The 18,599-nt window shown below is 37.9% G+C and overlaps 1 protein-coding gene across 6 annotated transcripts in view; it reads right to left on the bottom strand.

The window, feature by feature from the left end:
* Positions 1-495: 495 nt before the first annotated feature.
* The window catches only part of LOC102237888 (syntaxin-1A-like), a 59,886-nt gene continuing 41,782 nt past the window's right edge, over positions 496-18,599 (bottom strand). Inside the window, exons 5-11 of one of the 6 annotated variants that reach the window (XR_002754332.1) lie at positions 16,926-16,999; positions 16,698-16,806; positions 8,682-8,755; positions 8,467-8,601; positions 6,372-6,409; positions 5,824-5,899; positions 5,632-5,724 (exon numbers count right to left, since the gene is read on the bottom strand). Coding sequence is in view for 5 of the 6 variants with exons in the window: in XM_023351254.1 (XP_023207022.1) it covers positions 5,449-5,724; positions 8,467-8,601; positions 8,682-8,755; positions 16,698-16,806; positions 16,926-16,999 (668 nt within the window). In the remaining variant the exon portion in view is untranslated. Of the gene's footprint in view, positions 3,940-5,347; positions 5,725-5,823; positions 5,900-6,371; positions 6,410-7,748; positions 7,984-8,466; positions 8,602-8,681; positions 8,756-16,697; positions 16,807-16,925; positions 17,000-18,599 lie in introns of those variants that run through there. The other 5 variants (XM_023351256.1, XM_005807999.2, XM_023351258.1 and 2 more) reach the window with 5 other exon arrangements.

Genomic DNA, 18,599 nt, shown 5'->3' with positions numbered 1-18,599 from the left:
GAGAGGCAGGTGAAGTGATGTACCCATCATGCCCAGTGCCTACTGTACAAGCCTGTGGGGGCAGTGCTATGATCTGGGGTTGCTGCAGTTGGTCAGGTCTAGGTTCAGCAACATTGTGTGCCCAAAGAATGAGGTCAGCTGACTACCTGAATATACTGAATGACCAGGTTATTCCATCAATGGATTTTGTCTTCCCAAATGGAACGGGCATATTCCAAGATGACAATGCCAGGATTCATCGGGCTCACATTGTGAAAGAGAGGTTCAGGGAGCAGGAGACATCTTTTTCACACATGGATTGGCCACCACAGAGTCCAGACCTTAACCCCATTGAGAATCTTTGGGATGTGCTGGAGAAGGCTTTGCGCAGTGGTCAGACTCTCCCATCATCAATACAAGATCTTGGTGAAAGATTAATGCAACACTGGATGGAAATAAATCTTGTGACACTGCAGAAGCTTATTGAAACAATGCCACAGCGAATGCGGGCTGCAATCAAAGCTAAAGGCGGTCCAACAAAATATTAGAGAGTGTGACCATTTTTGGTGGCGACATTTTTTTTTTGCCAGGCAGTGTAAAAGAAACAGTTTAACTGCTTCAGCTGTGTATATAAAAAATAGTAAAACAAAAGAAGTTTGGCAGTGTGAGGATTCAACAAGCAAAAACATTTACGTCTGTACATGGTTAGTTTTCTTTTTCTGGTCCCCTCCCCCCCCTTGCATCTGAACACAGAACAACACTTCACCATGAAGGGCTTTGAAGGAAACTAGAATAAAATATGAACATATATATATAAAAAACTACAAATCAATAGGTAAAATATTGTCTGTGAAAACACTGCAGGTGAGTGACCCGTCACTTCGCTTGTACAACACAAAACAGAGAGTACAAAGTAGTGTCTTATTTGCGAATTGGAATGCCTAAGAATACATACTATTGAGTAACGTCCCTTTTCCAGAAACATCATAGCCTTTAACAACATCCAGATGAACAACTTGCAGCACCACATTTTTACAAAATAGCAACTCATGCGAGATCACCTCTGGCCCTGTACACTATTTGCAGAATGCATCATACAGTAATGTGGCATGTTCCAGATTGGTCGTTTCCAACACCGACCCTCAGGATGAACCGCCAGGGATGCGTTAGATGTCTCTCTGCTTCGGAAAACCCGATTTCGACCAATTGGCCAACTGCCAGGCGCCGGTTGAACTTCAATTATCAGAATCGATTGTGTTATCGTAAGAAAAACATCTACAAGACACAGGGCAGTTTGATCTGAGGACCGGGGCTGGGAAACACCGTTCTGGATTGAAGTTTTTTATACAGGACACTGAATGAACTGGTTTTGCCTGTTTTCATTTGTGGGTGTGACAGCAGCAGAGGTTTAAGACAGAGTTCCTCCAACTATGGAAGCAATGACAATTCCCAAAACCACACAGCATATAATGATCATGATTTTCTTCTACAGAGAGTAAAAAAAAGAAAAGAATAATGACATAAAAAAAGAAAAATCCCACGCAGCAGACAGGAAAGAGAAGAAAGCATGTTAGCAGTATGAACAGAGCTTTAATACATTTGAACAAAGTGGAACTCAGAAAACAAAAGTGGGATTTAACAGCATAAAATAATCTCAGGAAATTCTTGGAGTGCAACTATGACAAGGATTTGTAAAAGCTCACGTTTGAATATTTGCTTCCGGCATTTTGTTCAACAACTTAAAGATAACGTTAAGCTTTACAGGCAGAGAGAACTCAGTGAAACGTAAAATTATCATTTAAGATTGTAATCAATTCTTCAGAAAATGCAGGTAAATAAAAGAGTGCTGCAATATTTACAGCAAGCTATAAACGTTTTTGTCCTCTGAGAGGAAATTCAGCTGAAATGAAAGTTACTGTCGTCACGGCAATAAAGATTGAGATTTTAGCAATCTCAACTAAAGATTTTTAGCAATCTTTTGCTTGATTTAATAGAGTATTTCAGATAAATACATTAGATCAGATCAAGCCGCCTTCTTATGTTACAGCATGTTGAGTTCTCTCTACCTTAGTGGCGTTTTACACATCCAACAAACACGATCACTGCAGCGTTAAAAGCAAGGTCAGAGAATCAGCTTTAGCTCCCTCTGGTGGTAGAAAAAGGCTCAACACAGGTTTTTAACACTATCAATAAATATAATTCATAAGCAACCAGTGTCCGACAAAACAATAACAAGATGTCTCAGATTTGTTTTAATCTGAGCTTTAGTTGAATTATCCATGTCTCTCATTCAGCAAAAGAGCTAAATGATAGGAACTAAAGACCAAATAGTGGATTTATATCACAGTTATTCTCAGTTGGCGCATTTCTCATGACAGAATTGGCTACTGCTACTTGTTCAACCTTTAAATCAAAAAGGCAGTTCCTAATTTCTGTGATGGACCAAATGCTTTTGGTGGATCCATGCAAATTCTCATGGCATGTTGATCAAATTGTTGATATGGGTCTCCGTTGAATAGCCTCAGCCGAAGCAACATTTACGCAAAAGTTTGTTGTATGAATCACATGGAAAATGGTCATGATGTATTTTAACATGTATGTCAAGCATATTTATGTGCATTTCTATTAAATTATTTTCCAAATCTGTCCTGAACTGAAAAGGTAAAAGGCATTATATTTTCAAGCCAAAACAATTAAATATATAAAATAAAAATGGATTTAAGGGGACCTTTCTATCTTTTTCAAAGCAAATAATGATTTGCTTTGTCTCTCCTGATTGTGTATCAGGAGAGACTTTCTGGAGTTGAGCCTCTCCAAAGGGAAATACCATTACCATATATGGACAATGACACAGAGTGTGGCTTTATGTTATTTTCAAAACTAACTGGATTTCTTTTGTGACAAAAAGGAAGACACTTCAAATGTGAAACAGATGTATGGCTGCTAATGGCAACACAGAAAATGATGGAGTGAGCACAACGCTCTTTGTCTCTCTGCACTTGTTGTGTGATTGTAACAACTTGAATCTTGGATTCAACTCGGGGCAGAGGGATAAGGACAGGAAACATTCGCTACCACAGCAGAAACGGACGACTCCAGAGAAGCCAGCAGCCAGACTGTTGACGGATGTTCGTTTTTGGGGAATTTTCTCAGATATGAAAAGTTGTTATTTCACTGGGTTTTTTACTAATTATATATGGTAAGTAGAAAATGTCTGGGGATTACTTCATTAAATTAAATTTAAATGAGCTTTCTCCAAACAATATGCGATTTTCTTCAGTGTCTGAGCCAAATGAATGCAGATGTTTTTTTAAACCACTGCTTGTTGTGATAGCTTGAAATGGCATTTTAGGAAGAAAAGAACATATATTATTGGAAAACTAACTGAGTTTTTTGTGGTAAGACATACAGCAACGCTAAGCTAGTGCAGTTAAAGGACTAGGTTGGCTTTTTCGAAAGTGAGATCTGGTGACGTTGTTGCTGGTAATAGTTTCTCTACCTGAAGTGAAAAAATGTTGCATTGGTGTGAGCTTGCTGAAATGCTTTACTAGATTTAATCACCCTTGAAAAAGTATTTTTTTTATGGCGCTTATTCAAAACTTTGCATCCACAAGTTTTGAAAAAGATTGGTTGTCCATGAACTGTTCAGAGATGCATGTGATAATTAGATAATTAGAGCAAATGCTCAATTTGGGAAAGTATGCAACATTTTGTTATTTTCAGAAAACGTGCAAAATAAGAAACACAACATGTGCAAGAGCAATATAAAATAACACAGTTAGACAATATTAATTAGTCCCACACAGTTTGAGTGCTCATTTACAATGGTGACACTAAATTATTGAGCCACTTCTAGAGTAGCAAGCGGTGTGTGTCAGGGTCCTAACTGAGGCCGACAGCAAGAGAAACAATGAGGATGATGAGGCACACGGCGACACAACCACCTATCAGGATCATTTTCTGGATGGGGAACAGAGAGAGCAAATAAGTGTCAAATAAGGGTCATCAGGAAAAGTAAGAAAGAAAGAAACAAATAGAGAAAAAGGAGCAACAAAAAATAAAGGAAATTCAAAGGGAAAAAAGGAGAGAAAGAAGGAGCGGATTGGTGCTATTTTTAACCAGCAGGGGGCAGAATCGTTCCATTATCTTTCAGAAGTTCACCTTCCTCAGTTAAGCTGGTTAAAGAAGCTCAATTTGACTTTGTTCAATGAAAGATGGGAAACCATCCAACAACCATGGCTACATAATTCCAGCTTAAACTCTCTTCCACAAAACGGGACCTGCAGGTTGGGTTAAGCAGAGATTGCCTGGGAGTGAAGCTGAGAGGACGGGGCGCTGAGAACAAATGGGTCGACAGATCTGGTCCAGTTCAATGAGAAAGCGGCAAAACACGACTCAGGCCAAAGGACGTGCATTTGATTTTCCAATAAAGCTTGGTTAAGGGTCAAAAATCAATCCTTTCTTTTTCTCAAGGGCATTTTTAAAAAAATCTAGTTTGGTTAAAAAAAAAAAAAGAAGAAAAAAAAGAGAAAAATTAGCAGAACTTTTAGATTTTTTTTACCTTAGAAATGTAAAAGTTTATTTACTTCATTGACCCTTAAAATATATTATTGTGATCACTAATAAGTTAATAATTGATTAAATAAGGGCCTACTGCCAGTGTAATAATTATATTTTTGTAATATACAAATTACACTCCTTCCTGGAAAAGTGTCCAATTAGAGCTGCTTGATGAAGAATAACTTTTTCAGATGAATTACTGTTGGAAACTGAAAGTTTGAGTAATGAATTTTTAACGAGACTGATGAGAGATTTTTACACGCAAGAATAACTTTGTTGCTTTATCAGTTGCTACAGCAGATTGGGTATCACAGCAAGGACTTATGTGTAAATATAAGATGCAGCTGGATTTAGAAGTCAATCACAGTGAAGAAGTACAAAAAAAAAATCAAAAGAATCACGAGGAGAATGAGAGATGAGACACTTCTTGCACTTTTGTTTACTTGTAATTATGCTCTCTGAGGTCATTGATTGATTTAGAGGCAGAGTCTAAATTTGTGGTTATCTCTAAGTTAGACATCCGTAATTCCCTGGATCTGATACTTAAAACAAAAACCCAAAGATGCCTGTAGAGACAGACTGTCGTGAGTGAGTTGGTACCACCAGAGGTCAACACAGCCTCGTCTTCCAGTCGGCGCCACAAGTTGCGTTCAATCCATTCCCAACACACGGACACTTTGCATGCAAACTGTACAACAGGTAAACATCCATGCACACAGACAACAGCCAACACTCCACTCCTCTGGGGGCATGCAATGCTTCTGAAGTAGCGTTTTGCTGCGCATGCGTGCTCATCGCAGACACTCACCCTCCGGGCTTTACTCTGGTACTTAACCGCCTTCTTAGTGTCTGATACCGCCCTCTCCACATAGTCTACCGAGTGGTCCACATTGTACTCTATGCGGTCTATCATTTCCCCCTAGGAAGGTTAGTTAGAGAGAGGAGGTGTGGGAGACAGACAGGAAGTAGACAGAAGGGGCCAGGTGTGTGGGCAGGAGCAGGAGGAGTGGATGTACGGAGAGAGAGGAGGTGAAGGGAGGGAGAAGGAGAAAGAAAAGGAGATAAGTATGTCACCCGTCTGCTGGTCTTTTTGAACTTTTTGCATTTTGGGATGCGCTCCTTTGCTTCCTCCACATATTCCTGAGCGCCCAGAACACTCCGCTGGACGTTGTTCACCAGCTCGCCCTGCACACAAAACAAGAAGGCAGAGGACGTGTTGGTGAAAGCACAAACGCATCACATAGATCAGTGATTCCAAGCGCTGCTTTCCTGTACCACACACACCTTGTATTTTCCAAAGCGCTTCACTCCTCTTCCACCACGGCCACATTATTCTGTATTTATCACTAATCAACATCTTCTGTGTGAGAATGGACCAATAAGAAAATATCTGGTTTATTGAAGTCTGTCTAATTTTCAGGCTTGTGTTTGCAGGCAAGACACTTATTATCCACAAGACTGGAGGGAAAATCAAAACTAATAATGCCTTTGATAAGTTCAGGTGACATTACATGCCACCGGAGCACAACGTCATCTTCATGGTACATTGTTGTTGCTCTTTGAAATATTTCCATCTCTGTTCCCAGCTTAGCAACAAACCTGATTTCAACTTTAAAGAAATACACACAAATAATTTAGATTTATGTCCACGATTCGACTACTCTTCGCTGTGATTCAGACATAAGTAGGTTTTAACAACAAAATATAATTATTTGTGATCATAAAACAATTACAAAGTCCAGTTTAAAGCCAGTCTGCACAGCATGCATGTGAATTTAAAAAAAAAAGATTTCATTCACAACATAATAAAATTATAAACAGACTTATATTACCTTGTTTTATTGGAAGGAGGTTTCTGTGTTGTCTAGAGCTTAGAGTCATTGCAGTGGTGACAGGGTTGTGCGAACACAAAGAGGAGAAAGCAGAGTTGTGGACAGAGAGACAGGAAGAGAGCAATGCTGAAACAGTAAAATTACATTTTCATCTGAGAATGATCTCAAACTATGAGGAAAATAAATTAAAATTTGGATATTAATACACACACATGCAATGTCCTTGAATTAAAACAGTTGTCCTTATTTCGTTATGGCAATTTACTGACACAAGAGGTGATGGGACTTTCATGAGACAACATTACCTCCGTTCATATTTCAAATGCAGCTTAATAACTAACTTTTAGTGTTTGTTTAGAGTTAATAACTACATCGACGGAAGCATTGGAGCGCACAGAAGACAAAGACATTACAAAAATAATAGGGAATTAAATTGTAAGCAGCATGTATTTAAATAAAACCTCTTGATGTAGAAGAACATTTTGTAGAGATATGATTTTAGATGGAAGGCGTATGGTTAGAAAAACAACCACACTAAGTAGATATTGGTGCGTAGATATAATGCATTCTGACTCAGATTCACTAAAGGTTGTTCTGTTGGTCCTGTGTTAGGAACAAAACTTATTATGTTTAAGTGGCAAAACCAATCAAGTGACTTCATTATTTATTCTGGTAAAATGTACAGCAGTTTATAGGGAAATAATGTTTTAAAACAAATGGTGTAACACAGATATATTCCAGTAAAACAGCAGAAAACTTAGTGAGGTTCTTACTAAAAGTGCATAAAACCAGACTTCTGGGGGTGACAGAAATTCAGTGGTAAACAATGCAATGAAATGTCTAAAACATTGAAAACACTCCGAAGTATAAGGGGAATGTCACTCTGAGGTCTCCTCTCCTGGTTGATGATGAGCGCTACTGCCATGGATAAAATACAAGCACATCTCACACAAGAATTTATATCCGTCATGCCACAAGTTTTAGTTACTTATTATGTGTACAGATTTTTTTTTTTTTTTTAAATGGAAACAGCGTTACAATTTTGTACACAATTGTAATAAAAACTTCAGCTATTGTCTGGGAAGCATGTTTTGTTCTAATTCATGTAAATGTTTAACATCATCTCCTTGTTTTTTTTTTTTTGTTTGTTTCATAACCATTCAGATAAGAATGCTTGTGAAACACGTAGGTGTAAATGCGTTTTTGCCATTATGTTTAATTTCACTTGTCTATATTTGTTCTATGCGACAGACTGGCGACCTGTCCAGGGTGAACCCCGCCTCTCGCCCGGAACGTCAGCTGGAGAAAGACACCAGCACCTCCAGACCCCACTAGGGACAAGGGTGTAAGAAAATGGATGGATGGATGGATGGATATATTTGTTCTAATAATGGCATCAAGAAATCAAGAAATCAAAATAAATGTTGATGCGTTTCATTTTTCTTTAATCCTCCATGTTGTGCGCAGTATTTGCTGATGTGGGAATTCTCTGTGGGGAGTTCAGCCCACACTCCTGCAGTCAGACATGGCAGCAGAAACAGCAGGACTGAAGTTCACTGAGGACAGCAGACACAACTCTGCACCGAAGGATTACGGATGGGTGTGTAAGGATCTAAGGAATTAGGTCTCTGGATTAGCATCTGAATGATCCCCTAAATCACTCAGTTTGTACAAGACAGCGTTTGTAATTGAGTGAAGTCATAAATGCTTCTAGCTTGATAATATAAAAAGTAAAAGTCTGAAAAGCTGTATATTTCTTCAACAGTTGAGAACCATAACAAGACAGTGGAGTTGTTTTTATGCAGCAGTTACACAGATAAAGCCTGTCTCCTGAAATCCAAGCAACTTTAAAAATGAATAAATAAAGGCCTACTGTCCTCGAACCAAAACCGGTCTGACCCAAAATAGTACAAAGACACACAGCATGGAGAACCTGATGGAAATGGAAATCATGCTACGGCTGAACTTATTGTCTGCAAATTAAAACTTGCAGCTTCCTGAAGATTAATAAAGAATCTAAATTAGGAAAAACCTTTTAAAAGCTTATCTCTGGAGAGCTGGACAGCGAGACAGAGAGGAGGAGTGTGGTTTTCACCTGGCTCTCCACCAACATGGCCATATCCATGAACATGTCATGAAGTTCCCTGATGCTGTTCTCCAGCTTGATAATCTCGTTGTGCCGCGTCTCGATCTCATTCATTGCTTGTTGGGTGATGTTATCCATTATTATCTGAGGATTAATAGAGACAAGAAAATAATAGCAAGACAGAATAAAATACTTTTTTTCAAAATGCCAATAGAGTCACTTACCCCAGAGGTAAAGATGGCAGGGTTGTCACTCTCTAACATGCTCTCTAGCTCCTCATTTGTAGTGTTTCTTCCAGCTAAATAGGAAAAAACAAACAGACTAATAAGCTAAAGTCATGTTAAAGTGGTATAACTTCTTTGACATCAGATGCAAAGGGAAATTTATAGTTTGCTTAACATAAATCTTCAAATTATTTCATCACTCGTGCAGAAACCAAAAATTTCAAAGCAGCCAACATTCACTGTGAAATAAATCGATGTGCCAGAGCAAGAATTTGGTACAATAAGAGGTTTTATTCTATCATTTACATGTTAAAGACAAATGTTTAACTGCAAAAACAAAAAAATCTCCACAAATGATTTTCCTAACACCCATTTCTCTCATATGACTTCTTACATGAGCGAAACAATAATTTTATACATCTTGTCTGTAATAAAGACGAGTCAAGCAGAGAACTCCCCAACAAATCGACTTCAACCGTGAAATGTCTGAATTTATTTATTTTTTTTGTTATGATGTAATGTAAGTATAACTACATATAGTTATATATATGCATAGCACTTTCCCGCTCAACATGTGGGAAAGTGCTTCTTCTGTGAAAGCTTCAACTGGACTCCTCCAAAGATCATTCCTCGTCTTCAAGGTCAAATAATTTAACTTATTTGATCCAGAAGGCCTTTGGAAATACCAGTAAAGCTACAAGAGAAGTTTCCTTTCATGGCCAGAATCCCTTTCAGTCTAGGATGATGTAAAACTAATTTTACTCTGGGTTTTGACACTGGTCATTTCCAATTCATAGTAAGTTGAAACCTTGGTAGTTTCATGGTTGTCCTGAAAAATCACATCCAATTTCTTCCAGTGTGAGGGTGAGGATGGCAGTTTGGGTCTGACGCTGATAACTTCATGCTTCGCACAAATCCAGACGGGTTTGGAGCGGGAGGGAAGCTCACCAACTTTAAGCTTTTGGAACGGCTCTGAGCTCAATCCTTTAGAAGACATGTTGTTATTTAGAGAGAGTAAATTAAAATGAACTTTTCCGATTCTAGGGAGATAAAAAAAAAAAAAAAAGCAGCCAGAATTATGTGGGAAACTTCTGCAACTCAGTGAGGCATATTTTTAATTATTGCGTAATTTTGACTACGTTGATGTAGGAATCCACAATAAGTTGTGTTGGTTCAAATAAATTGATAAAAACCATAATGTGACATTCATGCCGATGTTAAATGTATGCAAACTTCTGTTGAATAAAGATATTTTTCTCTTAAAATCAGTCTGTCAGTGTGTTTAAATGACTTTAAGGTACATCATAATAGTTTAGCTTCTTGTTTTTGAGCTCCTCCCTGTAACTAGTCTCCCTTCGTCTACTAATCCTTGTGTATGTCACCGTCTCTTCCTGCTGCATTTGCTCCTCATCCACTTTTATTTGCCCCAGCAGAGTTGCCCTACTTCATGAACAGTTTTTCTACATCTCTTGTAATATCCTACAGTGTGAATGCGGAAACCGCCTGCAGAGTTGCTACTCTGGAGGTCCATTACTCCCACTGTTACAGCACGTCTCTGTCAGATGTTGTCAGCATCATTTCGAAATCGTTTCCATGCACATATTAAATCTCTACTTGGTCCACGTGCAGCTCACAAAAGAGGTTTTTGCTTCATTTTTTTTTTTTTTTTGAAAACCTAGTTTCCATCAGATAGTTTCTAGCTGTGGAGGGAAGTTTAGTTTTTGTATAAGTCACAAAAATATGCTATAACACAGCAACAACAAAGAAGCATGAATAACTATGTCAGCTTTCTTTTGACCTAATAGTAATGAACAATATTCTGGTGTAATGCGTCAATCTTCTTAATATATATTTATAATAACTCCGAATTTGCCACATCCAACATGGCGGTTCCACTTCAGCCTTGTGGAAGCCGCTGCTCCTAGGACTGTTCTCTGCTGGAGGTCTCAGAGGGTAGTACTGGAACCAGCTGCACCAACTCCTCCAGCCTTGGGGTCAAAAGGCCAAATGCACCAACAAACACTCACACCGTTGAGGCCTCTAATTTCACAACTTCTGTAGTTCCTCTCTGAGCCTCCAGGCTGCACTCGACAGATAAAGTCCTGTATAATATTGGTTACAGAGGCTTGCCTACCAGTGTTTTACACCCTGATGTTATATGCTAGATTAGTCATTTTTATACAGCCTGCATCTTGACTCCAGTGTGGTGTCGCAGGTCTTGACCTCTACTGTTCCTGTCCTGCCTCACATTAGTGACTCTGCATCCTCCTCCAGTCCGTTCATAAAACTTTCTTCAACTCTTCCTCAATCGGTTGGTGCTTGATGATGGTCTCACCTGCTCCTTTTCTTGCACTCTAGGTTTCTAGACATTCACTTAGCAATTCATTACAGTGAGGCATCTTCCTAATGTATTCAAGGATCTAGAAACTCACTGGTCCTCAGCCTACCTCCTTTCTCTTGCCATACATCTCAGGATGCTGGTCTGCAGATGGAAACCTCCCTAGTGCTCGCTTATATTCAGAGGGATAAAACCATCTTTAAGGGTTGTGTCGACATAAAGATTGTTATCTGTGGAGTAGGACAATGTGCAGTACCCTAACGAACTGCAATTTTAAGTGAAGCTTAACAGTATTAAATGGATGTATTGTATGTAAATAAATGTCAAAATCTAGTCTACCGCAAATCTAAAAAACACAGAACAATTATATTTTTGCCCATTTGTTTTCCACAGTCCCACAGTAGGGAAAACTGTGTGTATTTATAAATAATGATGGCTGCATTCCACTCAACACATGCTGGCTCATTGTCCTGGTGAAACCAAGACAACTAGTGAAACCACCAGAATGAAACTCTATTTGTGTGATTCCCGCTATAAAAACTGGAGGGAGGCTAAAGAGATTCTTTTACAGGAGGAGATTACAGGATTTCTCAAACATGCATGCAAGAATCAAGGCAAGACCAAGCATATTTCTGATGAGGGAATAACATTGTAACATGATGTAAAACTCAAAAAAGTCGATTTTACATGATACTGCCCCTTTAAATAATCTCCTAAAAGAAAGGCTCCCTATTACATCTAATAAAAGTTCAAAACTGCATTAAAACCTAAATATTTGTTAGTTATTCTGCCAAAGAGCAACAGATTAAGTTTCTCTAAAGTTGTCTTTTGCATTGGTAGAAAATCTTTCAATACGATCAGCATTTAGATGAGTTATCGCAACTCAGTGTGTGATAAAAACCTCACAGTGAGCCAAGCTGAGCTTACAGCAATAAAGAGGAGCAAAAGGCGGGGTGGGCTAATTATGGTATTGATAGCGAGTACTATAGCCTTCCCCAAATTTCTTCCTGTTCACCCCACAAGCACAAAAGTGGAAAGTAGGGTTTCTGGAAAGCTCAGATTATGCAGTTGTCCAGGCAGGTTGCTCAAACACTGCTCTAATGTGAGACTCGAAACAGCAGGAGCGCAACTACAAAAGCCTCCTTCCATGATGTCATCAGAGTGTGTGTGTAGCCGTGCGTCTGAACAAGACTTTGAGGACGATGGAGATTGAAAATGAACCCTCTGTTTTGGAAAGAACACAGATGAAGCGTCAGTCAAACCTTACAAGACTTCAGGCCCACTCGGCTAGACATTTATGAAGCAAATCAACTCTATTCACACCAGTGAATTTCCATTTAGGCGGCATCAAGTGGTCATATACTTTCACTAAACAGCTTAGGAATTTATTTGAGTTCACATTTCCAATTTATTTATAAAAACTTTTTACGTGCAAAGCATTAGCACACACACACACGCAGACACGTCGTTGTTTTCTTTAAAGCCCTTACAAGCTCCAAGGGAGGCTCGTTATCGTTACCATGGAGACCCAAACCCTGAAAAGTCCAATATGAAGCTGAGAAGTATAACTACACCCGTAGTGTTCATAGGCTATTAAATCTTTAATACTACCTTGCTGGCAGTAATTGCACTATTTCATTTCCTGTGTTTGGTGAAGCAGAAGCGTCGTCCTCGAGGAGCAGAGAGCACAAACGTTTGTGCAGCAGAAACAAAAGACGAAAAAGGTCCTCAAGGTTCCGATGGTTGTATTTTCCCCGTCAATAATTAGAATGCTTCTATTAACTATTTCTTGTTAATCTTACACAAAAGGTTACAGGTCACGTCAGATTTGCTGAGCAGGTGAGGAAGACTTTGTTTGACCACATCAAAGTCATTTTCCTGTGCCGGAGCGAGCAGGTAGTGGAGCGGTCCGATGGGAAATGGAAAACAATAATCAAATGTCAGAGAGACACCCTGCAACGCCTGCGGTCAACCTCTCCTCGGCTTGGTCGGCCTGGCTGCTTACAGCACACAGAAACTAACAACTAAGGTCTAAAATACCAACATATACATTTCTACATACGTTTTAGTGGACAAACAGATTTATTTGGACGGACGGATGGATGACTTTACAACCCTAAATAGCGCCATCGTTATGTTGGAGCTGAAATCCTCCAACATGATGTTTACAGGGCGCTCCGGCATTTCTTTCTTGTCCTTTTCATGTCTGCACCCATCAGGCCAGAGCGGTAAGGTAAGCGGGGAAAAGAGAGAAGCTGCGGCAGAATCGATACCGAGACTGAATGTTTCCCTCAGTGTGTGACATTTTATCGATTCTCACACACAAACCAGTGAAAGGTGTTGGAGCTGGAGCGACGCAAGGAATGAAATCTTTAGACGAACAGAATTTAAAGAATGGGGAAAATCCTCCCTCGGACACGTAAATAATTAGTTTTTCTTGCGTACTCAAGGTGCTGCCTGTCTTTCTGTGTGTGCTTTTTTCCATTGATGCTTGTGTGTGATCCCTTCCTTGGCGACAGTGAAAGCCTCCTGTGATTCCAGCAGCTGGCTACTCAAACCCGAGCGCATCTGGAAGAGCTGAAGGAAAAAGTGACTCAGGTGTTTGACTTCATAAGGTGTGTTTTTGTCCTTTGACTAGACCCACAGATTGCTGTGAGCTCCATTGTTGTCTAGAAAGTGGTGCATAGAGTGGAGATAAACTTGCTGCATGTGTCCGGTCTTCCCTCAGCTATCACCACTAGATAAGTCATGGTGTTCATCTCTGTATGGACGCACTTATGCCTTGTCTACATTTAGGCGACTGCATCATGTATTAAATGAGGAATCGTCCATCCGGTCCAGGATTGAAGAGCTTGTATTTAATACCTGTCAGTTCATCTGACACATTCAGCGTGACGGGAAAGAGGAGAGCATAGATCTGAGCTGCGGTAACCTGCTGAGAGCGTCCAAGTGTGTGTGGGTGTCGATGAAAAGCGATTTGATTTTGAAAGCGGTTGTTGTGGCGCACTCCGCCAGGGAGACACAAATAAACGACAGAAAAGCGAAAGTGAAACCCGAGCTGCCGAAGAAGGAAAAACAGATTCCACTTCTACTCTAGGATTTTGTTTGTTAGAAAATTGTTGGAAACTGGTCACAAGTGTCCAAAAAACACATCGCTTAAGAAGAGTCAAAGAAAAAAGTCAAAATGATGAAATAGAAGTTGAAATGAATAAAAGAAAGGGCAAAAAAGAATATTAATAGTAAAGTCGAAATGAAAAAATCTTAATGTTGCCAAGTATTTTTGGTTGAGTTTTCAGTGCAAACATTTTAGTACACTTGAAATAAGACAAAACTAATTTACAAGTAACTTTTCAGCAAGATATAGGAGCTTGTTTTACATCAATAGCTCTTGAATAATGACAATAAAAGTACTAGTTCCACTTGAAGATTATTTCATTTCTAACATGGAAAAGATGTGAAATAACCTAAAACATTTGCATTAGAAACTAGAAAAAAGTTGTTGGTAAGAGTTTGTGTTTTTGCAGTGTGATATTTTCAAAATAAAGTTTCTGCGCTGCAGTAGATTAAAGTGATATAAAACCAAACTCGCACAATGATCTGCTAAAACCTTCAGGAAATGAACAAGGAACTTCATCTGACCATCATCTGGATGCACTTAAGATCTCAGCCAGAGCTGATCTAATTCAAATGTTAAATAAAATTAACTTTAAAATGAGTCAAAAGTTCCTCAAGCCCCTCATCATTTTACAATTATATTCAAAATAACTCATGTTGCAAAATGAAAGAAAAATGTTTCAACAGTTTTACAGAAAATCAACAAATTCATAGAATTCTTAAAAAAAAAAAAATCAAGATCTCACTAACCAAAATGAATAGGAAAACTATTTTTCTCTGTTGCTTTTTGTTGTGTCAATGATGCAACCATTAGCCTGCTTACAGCTTGATCAGAGAATCAGAAAATCTTCATGTATTTTTGTTGTCCTTGACTCAGGATTTTGAGGAACGGTCTCTTCAATATGCCTCTGGTTTCTCCTAAAATGACGTTATAAATTGGAAACTTTTATTACGTCTAATCCTGCCAAAATAAGCCCATCGCTCTTGTGATGGTTGGCGGGAGAAATGATGCGTTGTCCTGTCAATTTCTGTATAAATTGTCCATTTTCAATGAGCACTTTTTCTTCTGCAGTGAATTTAGAACACGCCATTTTCTTCTAGTTTAGGCTCCTATTGCAGAGGAAATTAGCAAAAATCTCCAAAATGAGAGAAAAATTTGATTCTGCAGTTTGCTGAATATTGTTCACCAGTGGAAACTGTTAGACTTGAAGGAGCTGGAACTGTTTTGCCTCAAGGAATGGGCAACAATCCCAGCGTCAAGATGAAGTGAGCTCAGAGAAAATCATCCAAAGCGACTTGCATGCAGCTGTAACTGCTGCAACAGATGATTATGGAAAGCAGTGAATTTAGAGGAGAGAATAGTTATGCAAGCTGAAGTTTTCTATTTTTCCTACTTGTTGTTTGCTTCGCAATATAAAGAAAATGAAATGTTCAAAGCTGTAGACATGCTAAGTGAAATGATGCAAACCATAAAACAAGTGGATACTTTTGAAAGTCACTTCAAACGAAGTGGGAACGAAAGCAGCTTTATTTATTTTTTATTTTATGTAATCATTTTAGGACATAAATGAGAACAAAGAGCCCTCTGGTACCGTAATTAAGTTCTTGAACGAAAAAGACAAAAAATTTCATTTTTATTTCGTGTGAACTGAACCTTGAATATGTGGTTGTGAAAGAAAATTTATGACTGAGGCATATTTTCTCACATGAAGAAAGTAACTGATTAAAGTTTTTGACATCAGCTCAGAGTCTCGACAAAAAAAAAACTTTCAAACAATATGGAGAAAACTTAATATAACTCAAAATATATAATATAAAATAGATGAATATATCATTCTGTAACAACAACAGGCTGTTTGTGTTTGGTTATCTTTTGTTTTTAGGAAGTTTTTCTTAACATTTCTGAGTTGTTTATCATTGTTAATGTCTTTCCATATTCTTTTCATTTCTTTTTTCTGTATTCTTTATCATTTAGGTCTTGTCATGGTTCATTCCTTAGTGTTTGGCTTCTTTCTTAGTTCTTGTTTCTGTTACATTTCAGGTTATACGTTCAAGTTCCTGTAGTGTTTTGATTCAGATTCCTCTGATCAGTCTCCTTCTCTGATCAATTTTCTCCTTTAGCTGTTCAGCATTCTCTTAATTTTACTCACCTGGTTCCTGTATCACTCATCCCACTGTTTTTAAAAAGCCCAATTTTAGTTGTTTTTCTTTTTAAAGTAATTTATCCTTTTATTTCATCATTAAAACTTTTCACTTCACCCCTCTTTCTCTGGTCTTCTAGCATTCGGGTTCAACAAAATGCAAGTCACTGATACTTTTGCTGTCCAGATTTAATTTTAAATTAGAGCACAGTTAAATCCTACTTTTACATTTCAGAGCATGAATGATTGTAACAAGTGAAAAAGACAATTCACATTTGAGCTGCTCTAGAGAGTTTTAGTGCCAAAACCTCCCACACCCCTCTCCCCTCAAAAAAAGCTTTGGGTTGGAGTTGATAGTAAACCATTAACTACCATAAAACAATTTATCACCTGTCCTCGGTGTGCATTAGTTGATCTACTCACTGATCTCCAGCTGTCTCTGAATGCGGCCCTTGCAGCGCTCTCTGTAGTCCGACTGCGTGGTGTTGTACTCCGACATCACCTCGACGAACTTCCTCGACAGCGTGGAGTGCTGGGGAAGCGAGAAAGAAGAAGAAGAAGAAGAAATACTTCATCCAAGTAGGAAAAATAGCTGCAGTTAGATTACAAAGAAAATGTTCCTAAAGCCTTTGGTGTTTGCTTGAACTCTACCTGTGTTTTGCGTATCCTCAGGTCAGCTGACGATCTGTTCTGCCCTTCCTCCTGCTCAATGGTTTGCTGAATACCTGAACAACAGAAAATAACAATAAAGGGCTTTTATAAAAGCAACCGATCAAAAAAAAAAAAAGTACATACTAAAATCCAGAGTGAAAATAAAATGACTTAAAAACCTCAAAGAACAAAAATAAAACAGTTATGTACGTATATTTACAGGTAACAATAATGAATGATATACAGGTTTAACCGGCCGTTTAGGGCCGTTCTGTTTCTGAACAGCAGAAAATAACAATAAAGACACTTGATCAGCAATTGACTCAATTAACTCAAACAAACTCAAAGAAAAAAAAATCTATTTGATTCAAGTTTTATTGCACTGCATGTACCATTTTTTATATAATTTTCTAAGTTATTATTCCATTTTCTTTCATTTTTATTGTTTAAATATTCTTTTTAATTAGTGCTTTATATAGTTATTTTATTTAATCTCACATCAATCATTTTTTTTATTTAATTATGATAAAACTCTTTCTTGAATCCTTTCTTGATGATTCATTCCTCCTTTAAATCTTCCATGAAGTTTCATTAATTTTACAATCTTTCTAGAATCAATTATTAATTTAATTAATTCCCCAGTTGTTTCTTTTTTCCCTAAAGTCCTTGTTTTAGTATGTATTCGTCGTTCATAAGAATCTTTCTTGAATGTATTTTGAAATGATTATTAATTTGTTCTTTTAAATCTACCAGAGTTATGAATAATTTTGGACTTAAATGCTCCATAAAATATAACAAAGTGCTTCTCAAATGTTTTTTTTATTGAACAAATGTCTTCCATAAGAAATATCGACAGCTGATTTGCAGCAGTGCATCCTCCCCAAATCTCAGCCATCTGTCTGCTTTTGACAGTTTTTTTCTGACTGCATCCATTAGAATAATAAATCGGTATAAAATCAACAGAGAAATTGTGTTTTCTCATAAGATTTGTCGCAGTGCGAAGTTTGACATATGAATGAAATAAAGACAGGCAGAGTTGTCACATAGCAACGATTTAGCACATTTTATCAAAAAACAGTTCAAAGTGATTTACATAATGAAAACATAATAATGATCTACAGTCTAAGGAATGAAAGTGAAGAAAAGTCGGGTTACAGACTAAAATTTATGATGTTTCAGTTTATATTATGACTAGAACAGTCAAAGGCAACTCTGAACAAATGTCCTTTTTAGCCCTGATTTTAAACAACTCAGGGTTTCGGCACTTTTGACGTTTTCTGGACGTTTGTTCCAGATGACTGGAGTATAGAAATTGATGCTGCTTTAAGGCTAATACAAGAATAGCAAGTCTTTCATGTATTCTGAGGCTAAGTCATTCAGCGATTTATAGACTAACATCAGTATCTAATAGTTTATTTTCTGAGCTACATTTTCCTGGTTTTAGTCAGGATGCGAGCAGCAGTGATGTGGATCAGCTGGAGATGAATGTGTAGAAAAAAAACCAACATAACAGATTAAAAACTATAAATAGGTTTGTGATTGAGCTTTTATGTCTATTTATTCAAGAATTTAGCATCAAAATGTGTTTTTGAGTTGACAACATTTATTTTGCCACCTTATAGTTTGTGGTTAAAATGCGATTAATGGTGTTTAAATAATTACACATGCTTTACT

Source organism: Xiphophorus maculatus, chromosome 18 (genome assembly GCF_002775205.1).
Source record: "Xiphophorus maculatus strain JP 163 A chromosome 18, X_maculatus-5.0-male, whole genome shotgun sequence".
Classification (NCBI taxonomy): Eukaryota; Metazoa; Chordata; class Actinopteri; order Cyprinodontiformes; family Poeciliidae; genus Xiphophorus; species Xiphophorus maculatus.
Note: the sequence above shows the minus strand (reverse complement) of the source record. Positions and strands in the feature narration are given on the sequence as shown.